Here is a 26,245-nt window from a genome sequence, read left to right as displayed (position 1 = left end):
CCCTCGAAAAAGAGATGTTTAATATCAATTGGACTATCCTGGTTAAATAAAGTTTGAACTAAAAAAACTTTATATAAAACTGTCCAGCTTTATTCTATAAAACTAAACTTGTTAAAATTGTAAAATTAATGGAATTTGACTTTTTTAGTAACACTTGGTGATGATTATGACAGTTAATAACAAGTTGATAATCGTCCTCACTGAAAACTTGTATGGCATGTGAATTATTATAAAAAATATTTATAAATGTATAACATACTGTAGGTCTGCCAAAGTAATCTAATGTTAGTATGTCATATATAATTGTCATTACAATACCTGCAAGCTAACTCTAATGTGATAAATGTGAAGAGAAATGTTGGTTTTAAAAATGAGTGCACTTAAAACTGAAAAGAAAATCTTTTCAATAGAAGACCAAATGTGGTACCCTTTTCCCTTTTTTAAGAGCTGATACTAATGCTTAATAAGATCATGAAAGAAGAAAAAAAGAAGTCACATTAATGATGTTTAAATAATGACAGTTTTTATTCCAAGCATTTCCGTGTGTATCATGGAGTCACAGCACCCTCTTCTGGATCCAGAGAGAAGTACATTTACAGAAGGGATTTTAAACCTGCAGCTGCATCATTCCAAAGAGATAATCATCCCCAAAAAAATCAAAGGAAAATCCTTTTTGCCGAACATGAAGCTTTTTCATTTCTTGAAATGGCTGTGTGCCATCTTCATTTACTCTTATCAAGTAGAATATATATACTGATATATACACATCTGTGGAAGTCTCTCAAGTGTTCCCTTTATTAAAACACCAACATTATTCAAATAGCCCTTGTGGTTGCCGAGATATACCTCACTTACTTTAGGTATGCAATGTTCTGTGTGTGTGTGTGTGTGTGTGTGTGTGTGTGTGTGTGTGTGTGTGTGTGCGTGCGTGTGTGTGTGTGCGTGTGTGTGTGTGCGTGTGCGTGCGTGTTTTGCATGTGTATATACTCATATACAAAATAATGAGACAATAATTTGCTCTTGCTTAAAATCCAGTTTATCTCAATCTCCATGTCAGATGTTTGAGTAATTTAGACATAATTAATCCGAGAAATAGTCATTTGTATTCCGAAGTGGCCAAATTGCTAAACTACTCTCACTTTCTTTCTCACTCTTCAGAGTTGCTCTTCCTTCTTCTCTCTCAGATCCTCGGGCTGCAGAAAGGAAGAACCAGTCTGTGGAGCAATGAAAGCCCAATATCTATGAGTGAACAATCCCACCACTCACTTGCCCCCCTGACTCAGGATGTAATACACAGGAAATACTCGGTGAGAGCACTTGTATGACTGACATTGACATCTATAGAAAATCTTTATTTTCAAGTCAATATTTTCCTTTTCCTAGTATGTAAACTTGCTACATGGTCATACAAATATATAATTATTACAAAAAAACAGTAGCATATCCTAGCATTTTAATACTGAGGGATTGATCACTTCACAATCAGACAGAAAGACATGAGTAAAGACCAAATACCGTGCCAATAATTGACAACAATGGGAAATTTAAGCAGAGAATTGTGTTTCAAAAAGTTGTGACACTCTACCTTTATTGTTGTAGATGTTGTTGTCGATATGTACCTTTGCAGGGAGTTATCTCAAGGCTCACATCATACTTACTGTGTCCCGAATCAGGCGCCGGATTGTGTGAAGAACGTCGTCCAAGGTCGGTCCTTCAATAGAGATGAAGGCTAAACTGAGCCTGCTCATCCTCCCAAACCAGACAGTGTAGCCACACACTGTCTTTGTGCACTTGTGACATTTAACATGTCTGAGTTTAAGTTCCATAAAAAGCCAGGGCATGTTTTGGGATGCTTGATTTTACAGTACAAGTTGTAACATTTTGGAAGGACTTGAGGTACTGGCAATGAGCGTAATCAGACACACAAAAAAGGCTTTTTTGGCCTGCTTGATTGGCTTGAGTGTGCAGACTATTCTGAGTAAACCTGCTAATCTAGATTTACCTGAATGACAATGGTAGAGTGTCTTAAATGGAAAGATGATCTGGATATGTTTGGCTCATACAGCCTAGTGTATAGTTTGGTGTAGTTGATAAGAAGGCCCTTGAATTAACCTCATGCTCTTCATTAAGCTAACCTTAAACTGAAGTTTGTGATGTCATTCCTAAAGCTTTCAAGTGTATCGAGGTTATCATAAGACAACCTACGAGTCATAATTGCCATAAAGAGTCAAATCAAAATGTGAAATATTAACCTTAAAAAAATTGCAACGTTTCTTGTCTCTGCAGAAAAACAAGGGAGAAAGAGAGGGGAGGGGCAGGGAGAAAGATGACAGTCCTTGTATTATTAATATGCTTTATTATCATGAGTAAAGTAATTCCAACGTGAGTTACTAATTACATTTTGCAGCCCTGTGAACAAACAAGATTAATCAATAAATACTGCCAACTGAACTCTTGTACGTAAAGGTTTCCACCACAATATTCGGTAGTTGGGCCCAAGTTCAGCACCATGGAGAACGACTCAATGCCAAGAGACATTCATTCAGCACCAAGGAGAGGCAGTTTCCAACAAGGTGCATTAGGTAGATTTGTTTGAGGTTTATGTTAATAGATGGGGTAACTGTTGCATGTTGCTTTTACAGTCACTATTTTTACCAAACAGTTCCAACTATTATTAAAACTACAAACTTAACAGCAGCTACAAGATGCTGCAAAACATTGTTACAACCATCACACAAAGGTATTGACTTTCTGGCCCGAGGCTGGTGCTACATGGGAGCTCACAATGTGTCCAAAATGACAACAAAGATTATTTGACTGTAAGCATGTGCACCATTACACAAAACTCAATAACAAAAATGTGAACACAAATGTGAAAAATGTGAACTTATAGACACATGTTACACACAAAACTAGCATGACAAATCATTTAACACTGGTGTCAATGAGGGAATGAAAATATCTCCACTGAGCCAGACAGTAGGGTGTTTTTAGCCTGTAATCAAATTGATTTTATTGAATTGCTGATGAACTGACTTAAAAAAACGTGGGGCCAACTTTTAGTCATACACTTAAATAATGCACTAAATAGCAGCAGAGCAAAAAGCAAGAAAACATTTTATTTTAACAAAACAGTTGTTATAAGGAGTTCCTTCATTCATGCATTATTCATAATATTGTTCTAAAGCACTAACTATTCACAACCAAGTAATCAACAATAATTTTTGTAATTAATATTTATTGAGAATTTAGCACTCGGTAAACCAGTAGGTGTGGTTTGATCAGATGTGACCCACAATGCTGGCAAAATTAGAAGGTTTTAATTTGGTTGCTAAATTGTGATTGGTGAAGAAAAACATGTGACATCACCTTTTTTTCAAACTGAGCCCTGCCCAATTTAAATCAGGAAAAAGAGCACAGATACAAAAACATACATCTACAGAGGTCTCAGACTAAAACTGTTTTGACTGGCAGAAACGGTTGTGTTTTCCAATATTGTAGTGTATGTTGCCAATTTTCCTTGAACACATATGCTGTTGATTGCGTAATATTTTTAGCTGACACTTACACATTCAGCCTTGTTATACTTGCAGTATGTTTTCTCTGTATGTTCATATAACTTATACTCATGAAAATGAGTATTATTTATTTAGCTGTGTCTTAAAGAAAGCAAACATAAACAGTGTTGGTATTCCTGTTGTGTCCGTCCTTAAAGCATTCCGAGCCTAAAGGCCTAAGTAGATGAAATAAGTGGCTTTATGGAAAGCATCTGCTTTGACAGTGCATATGGAAGCTCTTTCTAATTGTATAGTCAGCAGTGTTGTATTACTAACCACTAACTGGCAAACAGCCCGCTCCCTTCCTCTGCCTTCATTCTACTCCTGTAATGGCCTAATGTTTTCAAACCACTCTTATAAGTGCCTCTTTCCTTTTACTTCTCCTCTCTTCCTGTCTTAGCATCACTGCCTCCTCCTTCCCTCAGCCCTCACTTTCTAATGCTCCTCTTTCCTACACTCTGCATGGCATCAGCCATTTTTGTCTCTGAAAAGGGAGAATATCAGTCTGCTCAGAGGAATCATTGAGTCTTCTCCGATGCCTGCATCCTGTATAATACAGCCTCTCTCTTCACCTCCCTCTAATTTATAAAATGCACATCACACCCTCTCCTTGCCTCCAGTAAGTACACATTACATGGTTAGGTTACGTGAGGGGTGAAACCTGTGACCACCAGTTAGTGTATCCCAATTTATTCGTTTTCCCTTATCCTCTCCTGCTGCCTTCCTCTCAGGCAGGAAGGATGGAGGAACGGATTAAAGGAGGGAGGTTGAAATGGTCTCTGCTTATTTTTTTGTTTGTCTGCACGGCAGCCTGGTTCCTCTGAGTGGGGCCTCCTCATCCTTATGAGCCTATGTATTATTTATCAGAAGCTTTTTTGCAGGCATATTTCATTTAGCTGTTCAAAACAGCTGCTGCTCCCTCCTGAAATAGTTGTAATCTTGATTTACATCTCACCAGTGGTGTATAGTAACAAAGTAGAAATAAAAGTAGTTTTTTTGGATATCTGTACTTTACTATACTTTTTATATTTCTAATTTCTATTTTATTTTTTACTTCACTACATTTTGCAAAGGAAACTGGGAAACATTTCCGCTGAAACCTTCGTTACTCGCTACAAAATCAAATCTATCTTTAGAAAAAAAATGAATCATGAGACCAACATCGGGGGACTGTGGTGGAACACAGACACAGCATTCCCAGTGATGCCCAGGATGCTAGCTAGCGAGCGACTACATGACTCTACGATGACTGGTTTCATGATGGAAGCAGAAATGGAAGCACCTGCTGCTCCCGCAACAAACGATGGTGGTGACGAAGACCAACACCCGTGGCCATATGCAATACATGTTTCCTTATGTTGGAGTGAATGATTCTTCGTACCGGATAAAGTGCCTCTTATGCTTACCCAAAGCTACTGACATATTGGCATTCAAAAACTCCCCACCCAACCTCAGGAAACACACTGAGGTAAATTAGGATTAATCCGGTGAGCCACAACGTTAATGTTTAGTTATCATAATTAGCATAAACCTGTTAAGAAATCTAGCAGTGTTTCCCACAGGATTGGAGTATATCTTTGGCAGGGGAGGAGACAGGTGTCTGATCTTCTAATTTAGCTATACATGGCGTATGTTAACGTTTGCTAGCTATCGTAAATCAAATGAGACAATTAGTGTAGTAGACAGATCACTAGCGAGTTAGTTAGCCAAGGAAGTATTGACAATTGTGAGATTTTGCACATCCCTTCACACTTCATATTTAAATACACATATCACTTTAACATTACACTTTAACATACACTTACAGAACACTTGTTTACATTACTGTTATCTGTTTGTCTGAGCACTTTATTTTTTACTTAATGTAATATATATTCCACTGTTGTTGTTGATTGTCTCGTCTATGTCTAATGTTATGCACCAATTCCTCGTTTGTGTAAACATACCTGGCAAATAAATGGTTCTGGTTCTGATTCTGATTTGAGTCATCTTAGCTATAATCTTTGCAGCACTAGTTGGCTAACTTTAGCTAACTTATCGTTAGCTAGCCACCACACCATAGGATTGATAGGAGCTGTGAGAGCGCAGCATTGTGATTTGAACCGCGTTGGAGTTGGAGATGCATGCAAGTGTGTGTAGCAAGTGGGGCTAGCTAAAGTTGTTATGCTTACAAAATGTCTTTCTCTCAGAGAAAGCTCCTGGATGGATCACAGCCAACCCAACTCCTTGTCCTTAGTCATGGTGGCCACAGCACTTCCAAATTCGGACCCTTTGCTTTTTTATTAACAGCATGTACTTGTACCTTCAATACAGTATATTTAATATCAGAAAATTACTTTTGATCAGTACAACAAATATCAGATACTTCAAGACTTTTACTCAAGTAGTTTTCTAATAGGTGACTTTCACTTTTACTGGAGTCATTTTCCAGTAAGGTATCTTTACTTTTACTCAAGTATGGCTTTTGGGTACTTTATACACCACTGTATTTCACACCTCACACACGAGTAACAAATTAAAGTGTGTTAGTTGGGCTAACGTGTCCATGAGTCTGTTTGATTTAATATATTCCTCTTCTGAGCTTATTTGCTGCTCTTTAGTGTGTTTATTATTGACAGTTAGTCATTTGTTTTCAATCTGTGAGGCAGCGGTATCCTCCATTTTATTCCAGTGGCTTTTTCCTATCCCGCCCTCCCTCCTCCGCCGCCAACGAACCGACAACCAGGAGACCAACCGTCAGAAGGCTACAGACTGTCAGCCACGTCCTGTCTCTAAAATCCCCCTAAAAAAAATAGAAAAAAAGAGAGCAATATTTAGCATTTTAATGCACACAATAAGAGCTGATTAGCTGCTTATTTTTTGAGCGTATTATTTGACAAAAGCGTCGTTGTTGTTATATGGTTTGTTTAAAGAAGGAGAGAACATGTCTTCCCCCGCGCAGGAGAAGAGCTCTGGCGTCCAGCTGCTGAGCGCCGCGCTGCTGCTGCTGCTCTCCATCCTCGGTAAGGAACCACAAACACAGCCGATCGATGCCCCGATACATTGATACGCTGATCAACAGTTCCGATGATAGCGCCCGCAAAACCGCTCCATCCTTAGGCCTGTTGCCTCACATCTAGCTGTGTGTGTGTGTGTGCGCGCGCGCGTGCAGGACTAGAGAGAGATAATGGTTGTAATGTGAGATAATGTCGGTTAATTGTCATTCCAGCGTTTCCTGAGTTTGACCGAAGCCATCCATTAAAACCAGATTATTGTGAGTTTCCTGGATGGCTTTTAGCTAACTGAATTCTGATTATCCCCCCCCCCCCCCCGCCCTGTAATGATGCTAACAATGTGTGCTGTTGATATTGATGGGCCTTGCATTCAGTGGCAGACTTACAATAACAGCCAATTATGAAGTCATCTAAATATAGATCTATGGATTTATATGAACACATGAGGGAGCAGATGTGAACAGCAGGACATCCAACCCAAACTGGTTTGTGGTTATTTTCAGATAAATAAAAAAAAAAAGCTACCAGATCAAAACACGGTTTCACACAATATGGCCCACATCTGATCACAAGTGAGGATGATCACGTGAGGCTTAAAGGCAGATGTGCAACCGGAAGCCATCATCATCCAGCGTTATGCAAGCCAGTGTTGTGGTGAGGTACATCAGCGTTAAGCTTGTATAACATATACTCCCCTTCCTGACGCTTATTCGAGTTGCAATGACAAATGCTACAGTAAAGCCATTTGTCACTGGTAAGTGTACAACGTGTGTAGCACACTAGTCAAACTCAAGACCACCAAGCCAAGGAGAGGTGTCACGACGGAGCACTAATGAAAGAACCTAAATGCACGACCCGAGGCAGAGAGTAAAGTTCACAAGAATTCCTTTATTGATAAAGGTAATATTGCAACAGGATAGAGTCTCTGGAGAAGGACCGCCGAAGGTTCTCCCGATGTAACTGGGGAGGGACTGAGGCCGGTCGGCCAGGCTCTGACCCGCTGTGGTGAGAGCAGCTGTCTCACTCAGGGGAGAGTAGAATCGGCAACGTAAACAGTCCAGGGTCATTCACAGGAAGGCAGTCAAACTCGGCAGAGGTACAGGCAGGGATCGGGCTTACTCGGAAACGAAGGGACGTCGGAATCAGAACAGGATATCAGGCAGGAAAAACGCTGGTAAGTTGACTCACAGGTGAAGAAAAACGAACTGGCAACGAGACAAGTGAAGCACCGAGTATATATACACACTGGGAGGGGAGTTAACGAGACACAGGTGAAACACATCAGGGCAGGGAGAGGTAATCACACATGAGGAAGTAAAGACAGCAGACATGACACAGGAGGATGATTTCAAAGTAAAACAGGAAGTGACAAGACAACAAAAAAGCACTACCGTCTAGTGACGGTTGTGACACGAGGTTTATGAACCTGAGCAGGACACAGATAGTGAGGATGGGTCATCTGCAGGGAGAGATACAGTGGTTAATTCAGTTAGGGAGAGAAGGGTTGGGGTTTTTTTTGATGGTGGAGGAAAAGGGTTCGATCACTATCTTTATTGGTTAAATGTTTATTGAGACAATGAGTCATTCACTGATGATATAATTGGGGGGAGCCATTCATATTTAAATAAAAGGTTTGTACAGTTTTTATGCAGCTTCAATGAGGGATCTGACGATTTATTTTGAAGGGTCTGAGTGACCTCTGATCCCTACCTCTTTAGAGGTCACCACAAAGCCTCGACAAAGCACTATAACCAGGAGGAACATCTCATTTACATCTAGTTTCGTCATTGTCACTTAAAAACCATTCTGAAATGTTTGAGTGAGGAAAACCTGAGGTTCAATAGGACAACACAGTCCTTTTGTCTTATTGTCTCATCAAATGTTGGTGTTCAGTGGTTTGTAAATTGCAGGGGAACTCCCACCAGTGTGTTTGTGAACAGTGTTTTCACCGATGCCAACTGAAAACAGATACCCAAACTGCTGTCTATTCATATGCCTTGCTGTTTAATTGTCCAAATGAAAGAATATTGCATACAATTAATCTTGTGTTCTGCCTTTCAGGAGAACACCAGCTAGGCTAACAACACGTTTGTCAGTATTCTTGTGGAATTCCTGCTGCCGTTTCCCACCAATATTATTTCTGCCCATTATTGTTTTAACGTTACTCAGCAACCCCAGTTACAGTAGCTGCAAAGAGGCAGTAGAGGGCAGCAGCACACTGCAAATAAAAGGCTTCTACTTGTAATGCACTGGCATGGACCTCTGGCATTATTAAATTAGAAGCGTCAAATTACCAAAATTCCGACAAAACTGTAATGCAAAAGCAATGTATTTAGTTTTCTGAGAGAAAACAATATTCAAAACGGTCCCTAACTGTAGCTGAACAGTGACCTTGTAATTGAGCAGCAGGCATATATTTCTGTAAAGGGAAGCTCCTTGTACTTTTCTAATTAACAGAGAATCCTGGGTTTGTATTATAGCTTCAGTGGACCTACGTTTTCCATTAATTGTTCCTTACATTCCCAATAACACATTTAGTGTTTTGTTTATACTTTGAATATTCCTTTTTCTTGAAACATTTCAACAACAATCATTCAGTGTTCGTCGCATCACCATGGCATTATTTATTTGAATTACAGTGTATGCCATTCAGACAGTGCCATTTTATCCTTCAGTGGTTCTGAACCTTTTTTCACTGATGTACCCCTAATTCAACCATTTTTGGTTGAAAAAAAGACGTTATACACAGCGTGTGGCATCAGTGTCTGATTTAATATAGAATTCATCAAATTCAGTTCATGAACTTACACTTTTTTAAAAAAAAATATTTTTACAGGATTTTTGAATGGATGCTAATTTTAAATGTATACATTAAAAAAAATATATCACGTACCCCCTGGAGTACCCCTATTTGAGAACCAAAGCCTATAAAGTCTATAAAATGAAATATTATTTGATAATCTCAAGATACCCTCCCTGTCCTGGTTTTGCATCGAGACATTGTCCAACAAGCATGGCCAATGACGTGAGAATGTAGCAAATCTTCGGTTGTTGATCAAAGTAAAGAAAGTAGCATAACATGTAATGTTCTTTTTAAATATGGCATTACTCTTTAAAAAAACATGATTTACATGAACTTGTATACTTTCCTTTCTATTGAACTATCAGTGTTTCTTTATATGCAATTGTATCAGTATTTATCCTTTTGGAACACATCATTAAAATATGTATTAATGTTCATAATGCAGTTATATTAACTGTATTATAAACATTAATACATATTTTAAGATATTATAATTAGTTAAATAAATGACTTTAGAAATACATTTTTAAAGTGGAGGACAGCTGCTAATGTTTCCTTATTTAAGAGATGTTGGACCGAGTGTTTAACTCATCGAAACCATGTTACCAATGTTTAACACTACGACCACCCAAACTGTTGTGTGCATGTATCTCTGTATCTACATTTACTTACATGTTTCTGTGATGTATGTGGGTGTTCAAGTGTATATCTCCTGTAGACTCCATTTAAGTGCTTTTTGAAAGTTCCAGCACTGCATCTTAAAGCACCCAGACGTTGCGACTCTATTAGACACGACTGGCAATAATGCATAACAGGGAAAGAGTGGAGGGGAGAGGAGGACAAGGAATAGAAAGTACCTTTCAACCTGTCAATATATTTCCATCTATGGTGGAGATCACAAAAGACTATGGGCTTGTGCAATAATTATGCCTCCTCACCGTTGTTAAATAAGCTCAGAATCCTGGATAATGTGCTCCTGTCTGTGCTAATATTGCAGTAACATATCACACTAAGACGCTGCAGGCCCACACATGTTGTTCATTATTTTATGGAGTTCTGGGGCCGATTGCTATCCTTGTTTAGTCGTGACATTATCAGAGAAAAGCTGCTCCAGAAATGATGACTGTATTGGCTGCTGACTGCTCCCCCTTTCTGAGTGCTGCAGTGTGCAGAATGCAGTGTGACTTTCTCCAAAGCAGGGGGCACTAGAGCTAAATCCTGCAGTACTGAGTCAAAATAATCCAAACCTGACAATACCAGACTTATAACAATTTAAAGGCAGCGTGCTAGGGTCAACATCCATGGATGGATGGATGGATGGATGGATGGACCAATGCCCCTTTGGTGTGTTGGAAGGAAAAGGCATAACATAATTATAAAAAAACAGAAACTGCTCTGTGCTGGCTGAGCGATACTGACCAGCCTCTTACTGCCATCTTCAACTTGTCACTTGTAACACTTATCAAACACAAGCAAGTGTTCAGATGCCGAGCAGAAGCAGCAGCAGAAGAAGATAAGGCCATAGAATATAATGTCTGGGCCAACTAAAAGCAGCTGGGAACTGAATAATTGTTTTTACCAGCAATCAATCTATCTGGAATCAGATCTGATGGTATGGTCTAAACCCCTCGTGATGCCATCACCATGAAGCTAATATTGCCCTGGGGACATATACGGAATGTACAAGTGCTCCTGGTAATAATGCTTTGTCGAGGCTTTGTGGTGAACTCTAAAGAGGTAGGGATCAGAGGTCAGACCCTTCAAAATAAATCGTCAGATCCCTCACTGAAGCAGCCCAAAGCAGAAGAGTAGGAGAGGGCTGAACAATCTGAAGGTCGCCATGTCGTTTCGTATATCCCTGTGCAGAGAGTTGGCTCCTTTGCAAAAGTTGCCCGGTTGGGAAACCCGAAAGTGTCGACACATGCGAGACCAGCATGTAGTCCATCAAACCACTCAGGGCCAGCACCTCTTAAACCTTTAGATCCAGTTACAACCGCATTCAACAACAAAATAAGTGAGCGGTGATACTTTTTCGGGATTGCAAAACTGGTATTTGGTCATCATGAAAATTAGAGCCTCTAAATACTGAGCCGAAGCTCTTTGTGCCCTTAAAGCAGCTTTTAGAAGAGACCTTTAGAAGATGTCTGTGCTCTTGTCAAGCTGGTCCTCAGCGGGTTCCTGCTCAGACGAGCTTTGTCCGTGCCGTCCCACAGAAACCTAATTGGATTGAGATTTGGAGGCGAAAGAGTTTAGTCTAGTCCAGGCTTCTGTTAAAATTACAATCCACTGTAATATTTATTTAACCTTTTAAAAAGTGTAGTTTTAGGCACCATGAATATTTGTGCATACTAGTTGACGATGTTGCTTAGATAAGTTGCGGTGCCTCTCAGTTAGCCATAGCTTCTATCTTCATTTATTGTTTTGGTTTTTAATGCAAATTGAAACAATGTGGGCGTCATTACTATTCTTATGGAAATATAAGATGTGCACTCTTTAAGAGGTAGTTATACAACAACCGTATTGGCTTGTACTTGCAGTCTTTTACTGAAGTAGTTCAGGCAGACAGGCTTTCCAGTCTAATAAATCAAATCTGTTATTTTTACCAATACACACCTCTGCTGTGAATAGGTGCATACATGCAGCCCAATGAAAAGGTGGGCACATACAGGAAAGATGACGTAACAGACCTACCTACGTTGGACCTTTTTTTTTCTTCCTGCATTGACCTTGTGGGAGTAGGGAACAATGGAGGGAAATAGAAGTGTGTAAGAGAGAGAGAATGTGGGGTGTGTGGGGGTGGGTGAAGATGGGGAGAAACAGAAAAATGGTAATTTTGAGGGTAGTTATGGGGGTTGGACCGAGGAGGTAGTAGGATGGAGGCGTGAGAGGAGGCAAGAGAAGTGGAGAAAAATGGGAGAGGAAAGAAGGAGGGGCAGAGGGAGGGAGGAGTCGCATGAGGCTGCCTCACTGCAGTATTTCATCTGCTAGCAACGTCTCTGCCTCCGTCTGCATCTGCCCCTCTCTCGCTATCCATAGGACTGCTGAGTCAGCAAGAGCCTGGATCAAACTGTTTCTCACTGCGTATCTGTCTACGGGCTGTAGTCGCACTGTAGGCAGTGTGTGTGTGTGTGTGTGTGTGTGTGTGTGTGTGTGTGTGTGTGTGTGTGTGCGTGTGCTGGGATGACATTGACGTAGCTCAGCTAGCATTCCTAGCGCACTGCTGACAATGCACACCTTGAGGTTGCGTGTCGATGTGTTTGTGTGTAATAGGAAGGGAGAGCAAGAAGCAGCTGCAATACAAAGCACCTGACTGTGGTAAACTGTGCGCATGGAAAATGGTGCGTTTGTGTGCGTGTGTGTGTGTGTGAGTGTGTGTGTGAATTATACATACGGACGCAGAAATTACGTGTGTGTGTATGTGTGTGTGTGCGTGTGCGTGTGCGTGTGTGTGGGGTGCAGAGAGTGGTGCAGCAGCAGTGGGAAGGGTGCCAGAAACACCCGACTGCAGAGGAAAGAATGGTGCAGAGTCCCATCACACACACACACGCGCGCGCGCACACAAACACACACATACTGAGTGAGAGGCGCAGATTCTGTCTGAGTGTAAGCGCATGCTTAGACGTAATGCTAGATGAGAGGAGGAAACTTGAGGAAACTAAACGATTCTTTAACGTCATTTAGAGTTACATGATATGCAGTTATATGCTTTTTGACTTTCATTTTATGATGTTGAAATGTAGAATATGGCATACTGCAGCAGTCTAAGTGTATATCTAACATAGTTTATCATGATCATGAGAGCCAATAAAAAGCTTTGGTTGGTTCTCAGTGTTCCATAGATGTGCTATCCTGCCATCCCTCCTGATAACTTAATCAGCTGCAATGATTGTAATTACTTTGAAAGCCCTTTGATGCCCACACTACATTAGTGGCATTGACTAATGCCATTTAATTCTACTGTTTTCATTCGGCCAAATGTGTCAACGGCAGATCTTGGGACCAAAACAATCATCATCCCCCAGTTGTATCAAAATCATACCAGTGATAACTGGGAAATATTACATTTGACTGCCATCAGTCCATTATATTTGACTGAACAATGAGAATATTGTAATTGTATTTCATTTACAAAGGGTTAAACCTGCGTACAATGAGGGGATGCCAAAAACAATATATCATACTTCCACTACACTGATTATTCTTATAATTCCATAAAGGGGGTTTGATGTAATTTGGCTTGATTACAGTGTATTCAGCGTTGCCATATTTAAGTTGGAAATGCAATTCCATAGGTACCTATAATCAAGCTCTTTATTCAAGTATTATAAATATTTCTTTTTAAAGCTGAGATCCCTGTGTTTCCTCGTGTATGTCACCTTCTGTAGCTGCAATAAGTACTGAAATAATGTGAAAACCCTCAACAAAAATAATGATGTTGTGGAACTTGTGCGGAAGCCAGTTTTTAAACTCCCTCAACAGAGCCACTGCTTGGAAATTGTAAGAAATCCATCGAAAGAGGCATATGCTGTGGATTTAAACGGATTAAACAAACATGTTATGAGATCCCACTTTCTGTTTGCTGTCTATGTTTTACAAGAGACTTTGCTGGAGATGTTAATAAAGAAGGCATATTGTTTGATCTGCAATCACTTTGCTAGACTTTTCCCGACATTTAAATCTGTTCTGTGAGTTGAGGAATTCACATCAAATGACTCGCTCTCTAGATGAAGAAGAGTCAGCAGTTACTCGGATAAACACTCCTCACTGCGTGCTGTTGAAACAGCTCATGAGCTTGTATCTTTTTAGTTTAGTTTTATCTCCATTATAAAATTTAGGTGATGATAACTGCAGTGTACAACAAATCATCTGTGTGCGATTCATTTACACAACATAGTGTTGACTTTAACACACACAGCAACTTCACTTGTACTCATAATATTGACTTGAGACCTCAGTTGAACTACTGATACCAAATTTAGCATATAGATATTGCCAGAAAAAAATGAAATATCTTCCTAATACCAATATTTGTACTATTCATTTTCTTTTCAATATGTGGATGTACCTTCCTTATACAGTAATAATTGAGTCAACTGTCTTTCGATCCTTACAGCTCAGATGTTTTATTAACATGAATAACATTATTAACGCTGCTGTTGTTTTTATTTACAGGTTGTTCATGCATGGACGTGATCATGCCCAATCGCGTAAATGCACTGAATGGAACGACTATCAAAATCCCCTGCACATTTACTTCTTGCTATAAAATGGATGTTAACCGGTTTCTCATGAACTGGACATACCAAGAAACACAGAATGACACAGAAGAGATGGTAAAATGGCTTGTCGTTATGCTAAACATCTACAACTACAGGTTTTCTACGTTTGAAAAGTTTACGCCTGACTCTCTCACTCTCTCTCTCTCTCTCTCTCTCTCTCTCTCTCTCTCTCTCTCTCTCTCTCTCTCTCTCTCTCTCTCTCTCTTCATAGTTTATGACATACCAAAAGAAAAGAGGGATGGTGCCTCTGCGCTCGGACCGGTTTGGAGATAGGGTCATGTTTGCCGGGAACCTGGAGAAGAATGACCTGTCAATCACTCTATCTGATGTTCAGCTCGAGGATAAGGGGATTTACAACTGCTATGTGAGAAACCCCCCAGACCGCGTCCAAGGAAATAATAGCATACTGCTCAAAGTGGTTACCGAACGTAAGATCCTAAACCTACACCTTCTGAAGATACTACACTGCATACATACTAATCTTTGCCTTAAAGATACCAACACACTGCATCTCTCAAACCTTCAAACTTACCCCTCGACTGCCAAACGTACATGCATTATTCAGGGCTAAACCAACATCAGGAAGTGCATTTACAATAGCATTCCTTGTGTCAAGTGTTAGCTAGAGTTAGCTATCGAAGATATTACTGAGAGCTGCAAGAGCACGAACAGCTGCACTGCAAACCCCTTGTGGCTCATTAATGTATATAGTTGCACTGCAGTATGGCTAAAAACACTCAATTGTAGGTTGGTGCAGTTAGCTGTTTACACAGAAAAAAATGCATTGCCATATTGACAGGGCCTTCTCAGCTGCTGCACTCATTCCGCACAGCTTCTCCAGTTTTCTACCAAAATGTTTATGTTTGTTTGTTTTGTTTGCTCCTTTGTCTTTGTATTTGTTTGTCTCTGCCCTATGTAAAGCGTCTTTGGGTATTAAGAAAAGTGCTACATAAAATTTAAGTATTATTATTATTATTATTATAATAATTTTATTAGGACAAAAATAGACTTTAAAATGATGTAACCCAGAATCTGGACTTATTAATGACTTATCTTCTAAATGTGAAATACTGTATGTGTTCTCATAAGTGGCATAAAAGTTATCATCTTTTGCAGTGCACTGAGCTTTCTCTGCCATTATCTAAGGATAAATGCCATACAGTAATCATATATAACACTGCGTGTCTGTGTGTGTGTGTGTGTGTGTGTGTGTGTGTGTGTGTATTCTGACGTGTAAGGACCTAATGGTGATGAGTCAGCTTTTTACTTATTAATGACCAACAAGAGGTTGAACTTAGTCTCTCAGCATCTTTTTCTCACCCACACACACCCACACGCACTCACACACGCACATGACCCTGGCTAACGCAGCAGCACTTTCTTTCTTTCCACTCTGTTTAATAAGCCCAGTAAAGCTTTCAGCCAGCATTGCACTTGTCTCCATCATTTGTCTACAAGCTATTTAACCCTTTCTTCGTCTCTCCTCAGTTCCCCCTCCGAGGGATTCAACCATCGCAGTTGCGATCGGGGCATCAGTGGGCGGAGCTTTAGCGCTGCTGATTCTTTCCATGGTTGTAGTGAAATGTCTTCGTAGACACCAAAAACAGGAACTGATTTCAGAAGAGAAGATGGAGGAGGAGGGAAAACTGGATGCTGAGGGTGTGGCAGAGGAGGGAACCAAGTAAGACATCTCGCCATAACATCCTATATCTTCAAGTGTATACTAGCAGAAGCATCACGATCAAAAAAGTAGCTGGTGGTATGCCACTCTTTTTCCTCTGTTCTACTGGCATAAGTAACATATAAACAACATGTTATTTGTAAGTCAGCAGTGGCATACTTCAAAATGCCTCTGAGGTGGTTTATGCGAATGGAAAGTGTGACATATGTCAGCAGCATACCAACAGTCACCAGCAGCACAGGAACCGATATGTCAATGCCTTAAAGAGTTGTATATTATAGGCATTTAGGTCACTCTGTGATCCCACAGTAAACTTAAGCACTTTTTTACACCCGCATTATTTTGTCCATAAAAGTTCAATTCTATGAGCAAATCCCACACACACCCACACACATACACAAAGACAGTGTTGCCAACTTGGAGACTTTCTCATAGTAAAGTCAGCCAGCGACTCCTCCCTCAGCTGCGTCTCTCCCTCTCTCTTTCTCTCCTCTCTCTTTCTCTCCTCTCTCTTTCTCTCCTCTCTCTCTCCATGTGCCAGCAGGCCGGAGTGAGTTGCTATGGTTAAGGCATGACAAGGTCACAAGGTCATTTTTTCAGGGCTCACCCCTGAACGTTGTGAGTGTAGCTGCTGTATGATGTTAAACGTGAGCCAAAGGGAAGCTGGACAAAACAAAATGTATATGTTTAAACGTGAACTCAGGGCTCTAAACCGTGTGTGTGTGTGTGTGTGTGTGTGTGTGTGTGTGTGTGTGTGTGTGTGTGTGTGTGTGTGTGTGTGTGTGTTAAGGTTGGCTTAGAGGAGAAATGATCGAGCGCACATATTTTTTACATCAGCAAAGATATGAGACAATATTATTTTGCATGTAAATAAGGTGCCAAAGTGCTTTAAAAAAGCATACAAATATAGCGTGTTTATCAAAGGATTCCCAGGGGAGGATCATATTTACTTGCGTAGCTTTGCTGGTCCAAACCACGCTCACATCTTGGCAGCACCCCCAGAAAATAGCTGTGTTTCAGTCAATGACCTCACCTATGTTGTTTCCAGATCAGTGAAAATTCAGACACGTATGCTGCATATTAATAGGGACGATGTGCTGATAATGGAATTATCAGCCCGATCGGCACTGTGTATAGGCATACGCAAATCAAATGCCTCCCGCGAGGTCTGGTCATTGGGCTTCATTTCATATCTTTCTCTATATGGACTAGTCAGTCGTACATGTCTCAAAATTATAACACACAAACTAACATATACTCTTAATAAAAATCACTGTATGCTAACATGCAGTGTAATGAAAACACACAGAGTTTTACCCTATTTTAAATTGTTTTAAAGTGCAGCTTTACAGCACGGGTGTTAGGTCCTGGTATAGACAACATTGTCTGTCCAAAATATAATCTGAACAAAAGAAAAAAAACACACCGCTCAGACATAACTCTGTCTATGTCACCATACCATAACTCTTCTCTCCTGTAATTGGATTACAAACCTCAAACCTTCTCCCACTATTTACTGAAAGCTAACCTGTTGTTGGGCATCTCTTCGCTTATATCTATAGACAACCATAGCTGGGTCATCTGATTGAACCAGCGGCCTGTGGAGCTCTCACACCCACTCTGGTAAATACCCAATCTGGACTGTTGTTGTTGTCATCTGTCACGAACACCATGTCTGCTATAGAAATTGACATGGACGGTAGCGGAAAACTAAATGGAAATTAAAGTACCCGCTAAAGTCAAACCAGACTGACGGGACACTGCTCTCTCTGCATGTCACGTCCTACATTAAGAATCGCAATTCATTCCAATGTTGCTGTAGCCAACAGAACCAGAACCTTTACTTATGAATCTGTCAAAAGAGGACTGTGGATGTGCACTGGGTGTGTAAACAATACATGTGTATGTATATATATATGTGTGTGCATGTGTGCAAGCGTACAGTTTCTTTGTGTGTGTTTTGCCCCAGATCTCTCTACATGATGGCTTTCTCTCTAGAAATATTTATTGGGGGCATCTTCCAAGAATATTACAAGCATATATAAGTCAAATATTGTTCATTCTCTTTTCCTTTCTTTTTTTTGCAGGCATAAGCACTCCCTACCTGAAGATCTATAGTAGCCACTGCTGGAATCATTGACTTCCATCCCTTTTGCATGTGTGTGGGTGTGGGTGCTGGATTTTCTGAATGTGCTGAATGTGTCTATGTGTGCGTGCGTATTTCTATATGTGTGTGTGTGAGATGTGTCTTTTTCCTTGAAATAAGCCAAGGAAAAATGTTCTGCAACTTTCCTGCTAAACACATATTACAATTTTATTTGTCAGTGGCTAGCAGAAAATCTCACAATATTTGTTATAATTTCCATCACACACTAATAGGACATGCAAGGGCTGGGCGGTATGACCTAAAATGTATACTACAATATAGTTTGAAGTAACAATATTACATATATCTAACTGTATTGTCTGAAGTTATTATATTATTAATGAACTATTAATCATGTTATTAGTGTCTGTGGAGGCAGAGCTCCATACTTAATGGACGTTAAAAGTTGCAGACTACAGAGCAAATGTGTGTGTGTGTGTGTGTGTGTGTGTGTGTGTGTGTGTGTGTGTGTGTGTGTGTGTGTGTGTGTGTGTGTGTGTGTATGTGTGTGTGTGTGTGTGTGTGTGATGGTTAATTGTGCAGCTCCCACTCTTACACCTGCTGCAGTTTAACGTTGAGAATTGTGGGGGGTGAAATGTTTTGTTTTAATGAATCCAGTCTTTTTCAACACTGCCTTAAATGTCTCAGTATTGGCACCACGTCTTAATTTACATGCACAGTTGCATGTGTTATCCAGAGAGAGAGAGAGAGAGAGAGAGAGACATTCCTCATAGCTGCGTGGATGTTTTTCTTGCTAAAACAGTTGCCCTGCATCGTCAGGAGAATCGGATTCTGTACTCTCCTCAATAGACCTTTTATCACAGCAGACATTTAGACTTGTCATAGCAGGAAAAGCACAGGTGTTAAGAATATTATTAGCGACAGAGCTGTTCTAGTGGCTTTGCATTTTGAAGTTGTTGAAATAACAGCCCGCCGACATTACCGCTGTAAGTGGTAACACAAAGTTATGATGATTAAGTGTCTGAAACTTCTGTTTGCTCTCACTCACTATAGAATAGACAATTGGATGTGTGTTATATAGGGAGGAGTGAATGAATGAGGGAGGGACTTCAGACAGAGCCAGTGTGACAGTGAGCCAGCATGAACAATACCAAGACTCTGACACTGAAGCACCTAAATGGAACTCAGCCACCATTGTGCTATTATACACCTGTGATTGTTCTATTGTGACATGTCAAAATGTCTTCTGTGAAAAAAAGGACTGCACTGATTAACATGCAGTGGGTTGAAGGAATTCTTTAGGAGTACTTTATGCAACATAAAGGGTACCATTGACCCCTTTTCCCCATGTTATTGTATCTAAGTGACTAATGGGGACAACGGTGTTTGAAACTGGTCCAGTATTCAGGGAGAAAACTGCAGACCTAAATAAACAATCTGTCGGGCAATTGCGCACCGTCAATTCACACCCACTAAAAGTGTTGTTTTTTGCCACTGACAGTCTCAGGTTGTTATTATAAGTGTCTGACAGCATTATGGAATAGACCATATAGAGAAATACAACGCTTTTGTTATGTTTCACTTCCGTTTCATGTGGAACTCGTTGCCGGAAGACGACGTAAGTGAGAGTTGGAGAGAAGAGTACCACGGGACACTGGTATTGGCACAGTTTGTTGTGTTGGAATTGGTTGGAGTACAGAAAGCGTAGCTTAGTGTTTTATTTTTTTTATTTCCAATGTCATGACATTGAATATTTACTGGGTGCGATGTGAGACTCCAGAACTAGACTCCTCCGAGTGAGACACACAATAACAAATGGACCGGATCAATTGAAAGGTAAAGAAAGTTTTTTTTTTGTAGGTTTCCCTCCATAATGTTGTCAGACACTTATAATACCAATCTGAGCTGGTCAGTGGTAAACATGTGCACTGTATTGGACGTAAACTGATGGTACGCAACTGTGCACTTCATCAATACGATCACATTGCAGCCCCTTTAGCAGATGCCGCTGCAAAGTTCTCCCTCAATACTGGACCATTTTCAAAAATGGTTGTTTCCAATCTCATCACAAAAACATGAGAAAATAGAGTCCATGTTGAAAAACAAAGAAGTTACCCTCAGAGTTTATGATTTATTCATAAAACATCATCGCTATATGTCTAATGTATGTTATTACTGGTTATACTATCCACCCCTCTGACAGAAACCTCTGCACCCATCCAGGCCTTGTCGAGAAGAATGATGTGTTAGTAGCCGACACAGATTTCAGGTCAGTCTGTGTTTTATAGGGTTAAAATGTGTCTTTGCATCAGACCATACAACACTGACTGCAATACATTGTGCACTTGTTTGCACACTGCATCGGGAAAATTGGATGTCGTTAGAGATAGTTATGTGAATGTTGTTAATACGTGACAATATTTATGTCAAAAACATATCAAAGAATATTTTAAGTGGAAAAACTCACATTGCACCCACAATCACATAATGCATGCCAGTGACAACCATTACTAATGTATGGGAGGATTTAATAAAGTTTTCCCAAACAGGAGACTACACACAGCCAAAGTTATATAGTAATCCTTACCATGAAGAATATCACACACAGTAATACAGGAAATAATACCAAATGATCCAGATTAGAAGACCAGATGCTTTTGTTCATGACTGACAGAGATATAAAATGTGTAGAATCTTCTATTTTATCAACTAAAAAACATGTACAGCTTACAACACTGCCATGAGTGCATGTTAAACAGTGCATATCAAAAAGAAACAGATTATACAAAATGAAGAAATTCAATTATTTTTTGTTTAATTAACACAATGTGAGTCAGTCAAAGCATGTTCAAGCTGTCTCATATATGTAGCAATCAGGTGGCGACATTTATCAAATATGATATTACCAGAATTTTATTTCGATTTCATTTTGATTCATGCATGTATATTTTTTGCTTGCATATTTGATTTATTAAGTCTCAGAGATATTTGGTTGCACATAAATGAGATTCATCTGCCTCCAGTCAAATGTTTAATTTTAATTCAACTTCCGATAGTTCACATTATGTAAAAATAAAAACTTCCGTTAACATAATCTAGGTCTTTTAATTCTAACTCCAACTGGAGCTCATTTCATAGAGATAACAACTTTAAACTTAGCCATTACAACGCAATTCAAACACATTGTATGTGTTCATTTTAAAGCAAATTAATATATAATAGTTCTGAAAGTTTTGAAGTGTACATCCTAGCTCTGACTCTAAAGTACTGCCTGTAGCGGTGTATCAACATGTTTATATTGTTTTGCACATCAACACATTTACGTCAATTCTATTATTATCAGTCTAATTAGTGGAGAGCATGCTGATACAATGGAAATGAGGAAATCACAGGAAGCTCACTTTAATAAGGTGGTATATGGGAACGTGGGACTGTTGTAGAAACACGGCATGATGATTGTATGGTTCAGTGGGAAATGTATTGGTAGTGTATTTTTTTGATCATGTCTTTGGTTGGGGCACCTTTTAAATGTTAAAAAATATTCTCTTGATAAGATCAATAGTTAACGTCCACTTTAACATGTTGCAGCATGTGAGCTTTGTTATTCTCTGAATGTTGTTTTAACTATGTTGTATTAAGAGGCCGGCTGTCTCTTTGATACCTGTAATGTCTCAAGCTGGTTGGCTGTGTCATCCAGATACCGGAGAGTGGTCAGCACTTTCAAATCTGATGGCTTGGCCATTCCTGGTTTTTGACATTATTTAAAAACTGTGTAAAGGCCTGTGTTAAGGCCTATAACTTAATAAGGGTTTTTATGGTTGTATTATTCATGGGTTTGTAACTATAGGTGATGTATTGTGTGATCAATATGGTCATTTAACACAATCATGCTGTGAAGAACCACAATAAAATGGTGATGTATTGATATATTAAAATAGTTGGCTGTAAGCATTTAACTGCAGAGTTCTTTGGTTGCCAGAGCCCCGTCTGTCACATTTGCCTGAAAGGGTTCAAAGCTTGTTTAAGTTGCAGGGTTTGTGTGGTTGACCCATGAGGTGATGGCAGATTAACATGTGGGGCTAATTGTGTGCAGTTTTTTAACCAGGGAGGTTTTGTTGGCAATTTAAAGTCAGATAGATTACTGTATATTGTATATACTGAATTTCTCAATAAGAAACCACTAAACTAACAAAAAGATTAATTCTGTACGATGAAGTAGACAGACATATCATTGTGCATCACTGTTTACCATCTGGCTATGAGTTTTGCCTACAATAGTTGCTCTTGTACCACTTTAAATGTTAGTGAACACAAAACTAATGCTTGCACTTCGCTGCCTCTGAGCATGCAGCTGTCATTACATTATGTATTTTGAATAAAGATGATTTCGGAAAATGTCACAGTTTTCTGTGTTTCACTTCATCCATCTGTCCGTTATCTATACCTATCAAGCCTTTCTCAGCTGGCATTGGTCCAGAAGCAGCTGGAACACCACCGTATACCACCAGTCTATTGCAGGGCTGACACCTACAGCGAGCAACCATTTACAACTACAGGCAATTTAGAGTCCACTAGCATGTCTCTGCACAATGGGAGGACTCTGACAACGACAAGAGGACACATGCAGATCCGGTTAAAGCCTTATATCAGAGCATCAGAGGCGTGACCGCTCCACAGTGCTTTGACACTCCGCATGTATGTGAGCAGTAACGAGTCTCAAACCCAGGAAGCCGAGCTGCACGCTGATCTCATCATGGTGGATAACCTGGAGCTGCTCCACTGAGACTCAGTCAGAGGTGACTTTGGGAATGTAGACTATGTATTTTCAGCTTACGCAGATAAATGGGATTCATTTTGGTTCTGAACTGTCGCCCAGACCAAAAACAGTCCTGCGTGCGATTGGCGTAATTAATCCATGAGTTTGAAGGCTGACACCAACACAGTGCAAGGCTGCATATAATACTATGAAACAGGATTTTACAAATCACAATCATTTCATCTTATATTGCAACAATCGCGAGGTCATTTTAGGTTACAAAGCAATCTACCAGCTGCGCGTTTGCATGTATTTGATTGACTGGTGCAGTTTCGGTCCAGCAGTGCATTGCAGTAACGGTTGAGTTCAACTGTTTTTACCGATGACCCTGCATTTTTTTTTTGCCAGAGCTCCTTTGCACCCCCACTGCGTCAGCCCAGCGGCCTCTTTAATATCAATGAAGGGGTCGACATTTTTACATGCAGTGCTGTTGTTCCAACAAAACTAAAACACAATGTTTCATTGATAATCCCATTAGTTTACAGGCAATGTGTGTCATGTCAAATACCTTAGGTGATATAGGAAAATAGGCCAGAGAGAGACTATTCATTTTCACCACAGAGAGAGAAAATGAATGTAATGCACTTTTTTGCGCATACTTTGTCAAGCAATTGAATGACATGAGTTGTTGAGTTACGAATTTAAAAAATCCATTCCTACCTCCGTAGATGGGTAGTTTTCATCCCCCAAAAATATATTTAAGAAAAAACTTGCATCGAAGAAATTATTAAACAAAAAAATTATGATTAAATTGCAAAGTGTGAATTCAATAAGGACTACGACACATTTTCTGTACTTCAAGAATGTTGTATCGGATTATACTAAACTTTATTGTGGGTATCTAAAGCCAGTAAAATAGCAAGTAGTAATAGGATAGAGGAAGAAGAAGACAATAAGATACCAAATACGGGTTTTTAAACTTTCTAGTTGCAGTTACACCAAGCGTGCACACACACACACATACAGCGACCCACATACTTTGCAATATTTCTTAACATTTTCATACTTAAACCTTTTCCACATTACGCCAACGTCTTGCCAACATCAAGCAAATCAGAGCAGTTTCAAACTAATGTCCAACTCCAAACCGTGAGACTACATGAGGCTGCACAACAAACTATGAGGCTGAAAGCCTCCAACACAAAATCTCCCCCAAGAGGCCAGCTGCATATTATGCACAGGTATGTCCTACAGACCTGCTCCCAACTATAGACGGGACTCACCTTTTGATGGTCCCTGTTCTGGTCCATCAGAACGATGACGGAGAGACATCAAAACGGTTATCACAAACCGCGAGGACAAAACAGACCAAAAAAAAAGAGGACTGGGACGAAAAGACATGAACAGAGCGAAAGAACAAAGTAAGAGGCGTTCAGCAACATTTACAAAAATATGAGGAATTGATAAGAAATTGATGAAGGGGGAGGGGAGGGAAATGAAGAAAAGGTGAGGAAAAAGAGGAAGGACAGATGAAAAGGAGAGGTAGAGAGAGGCCCGCCCCACATGTCCTCCTCCACTCAGGATGCTTTCTGAAATCTGCTCACTCACCGGCTGGTGCAAAGAGAAAGAGAGATAGGGAGGGGGAGGGGGAGAGGGGGATGGAGCAGGTTGAAGTAAGGGGTGAGAAGAAGGTTAACCAGAGTGGGAGGTGAGAGTGTTGGGAAGATGAAGGTATGGAGAGAGAGAGAAAATATATGGGCTGAGAGCTGAGAGTCTCTTAGTAGCTGTGCTCGGACCGGCTCAGCTGTGTGGCTTCACTGCAGCATTCCGCTGCCTTGGCCGTCCCAGAAACAGATCCTCCGCTCTCCCCCTCCCTCCGCCTCTCACCTCCCTCCTTTCCCTCCTGTCATCTCTCCTCCCCTTGCTCCTGTCGGCCCCCCCACCTTCACTCCTTCTCCCCTGTCCGCTCTTCCCTTCTTTCCTCCAATTGAACTTCTCTTTCCTCTTACCCCTCCTGATCCCTAACACTCTCCTCTCCTCTCATCGGTGTAATGTCCTCTTTTGCTCCACCTCCCTTCGCTACACAGCCTCCAAGGTCACCCTGTCCAGAGGCAGGTGTGTGTGTGTGTGTGTGTGTGCTCACATGTGACGATGTATTGGTGTGCATAAGCAAGGACACGTGTGCGTGTATCACTGCATGTTTGCATTGCATGTACGCGTGTGTATGTGCATCTACTGACGTATTTATCTACATGGAGCTTGCTGCTTTAAGGTATGTATCTCACTCATCTATCACTGCCAAAATATAGGAACAGGCAAAATATCACAGGCAAAATATAGGAAATGGAACCTGGAAAGCAGAAAGGGGTAACAGAAATCAGGAACAAGACATGATATACATATTTTTCTTCATTTGTACTCTGCTAAAATATATAGAATACTCCAAAAATGTATAAATAAAGTAGAAAATAGTGCAGAACAGATAAACATAGTGAAACCGCAGCCACACAAGAGAAGAAAAAAAACAATAAAGAAAACATCAGAATAAAAACTATAGCACAAAGGTGTTGAAGCTAGGATAGGATTCAAGCATCTAAAGACGTGTGGGGGTTTGCATCAGCAACAGAAGAAAAAAACATTTTTTTAAATGTTCTTGTTATTCTGTGCCTGCAGCCTGACTGACAAGCAGCACAAAGTGACGATGTAGTGGGTGTACTGAGTCTGAGGTGATTGTGGAGACTTTGAGTATGACTAATCGGATGCATGAATAATTTTCAGTGATATGTGGATGGACCAAGGGGTCAATTATGTTCCACAGTAAAGTAGGTGGTGGTGGGAGGGCTGTACATGGAGTGCTAGCATAACAAATGAATAACTGTCTCCTTTGTCATGTCTGTGCAAGTCTACAGCGTGTAAAAAGTCAGTTCATCCTCCAAGGTCCAATAAGGTATTTGTTACAACACTAAAAGTGACCTTCACATATTAAGTTTATATCTGTACACCTTTGAGTGAAATGGAAAAGTCGTAGTCGGGATTTAAAAAACGGGCCACGGACGTCGGTGATGACAC

At 40.2% G+C, this 26,245-nt stretch overlaps 1 protein-coding gene across 1 annotated transcript; it reads left to right on the top strand.

Annotated features, from left to right (window-relative positions):
- Positions 1-6,480: 6,480 nt before the first annotated feature.
- scn2b (sodium channel, voltage-gated, type II, beta) lies at positions 6,481-18,431 on the top strand (the record flags this gene model as incomplete). The annotated part of the gene is made up of 5 exons (XM_079225454.1): positions 6,481-6,559; positions 14,526-14,686; positions 14,844-15,060; positions 16,121-16,313; positions 18,401-18,431. The coding sequence occupies 5 exons, from the start codon at positions 6,481-6,483 to the stop codon at positions 18,429-18,431; spliced, it is 681 nt and encodes a 226-aa protein (XP_079081580.1).
- Positions 18,432-26,245: the final 7,814 nt, after the last annotated feature.

This window comes from Taurulus bubalis, assembly GCF_910589615.1.
Source record: "Taurulus bubalis genome assembly, chromosome: 10".
In the NCBI taxonomy this organism is placed as follows: Eukaryota; Metazoa; Chordata; class Actinopteri; order Perciformes; family Cottidae; genus Taurulus; species Taurulus bubalis.
This window is presented reverse-complemented; position numbering and strand designations above follow the sequence as displayed.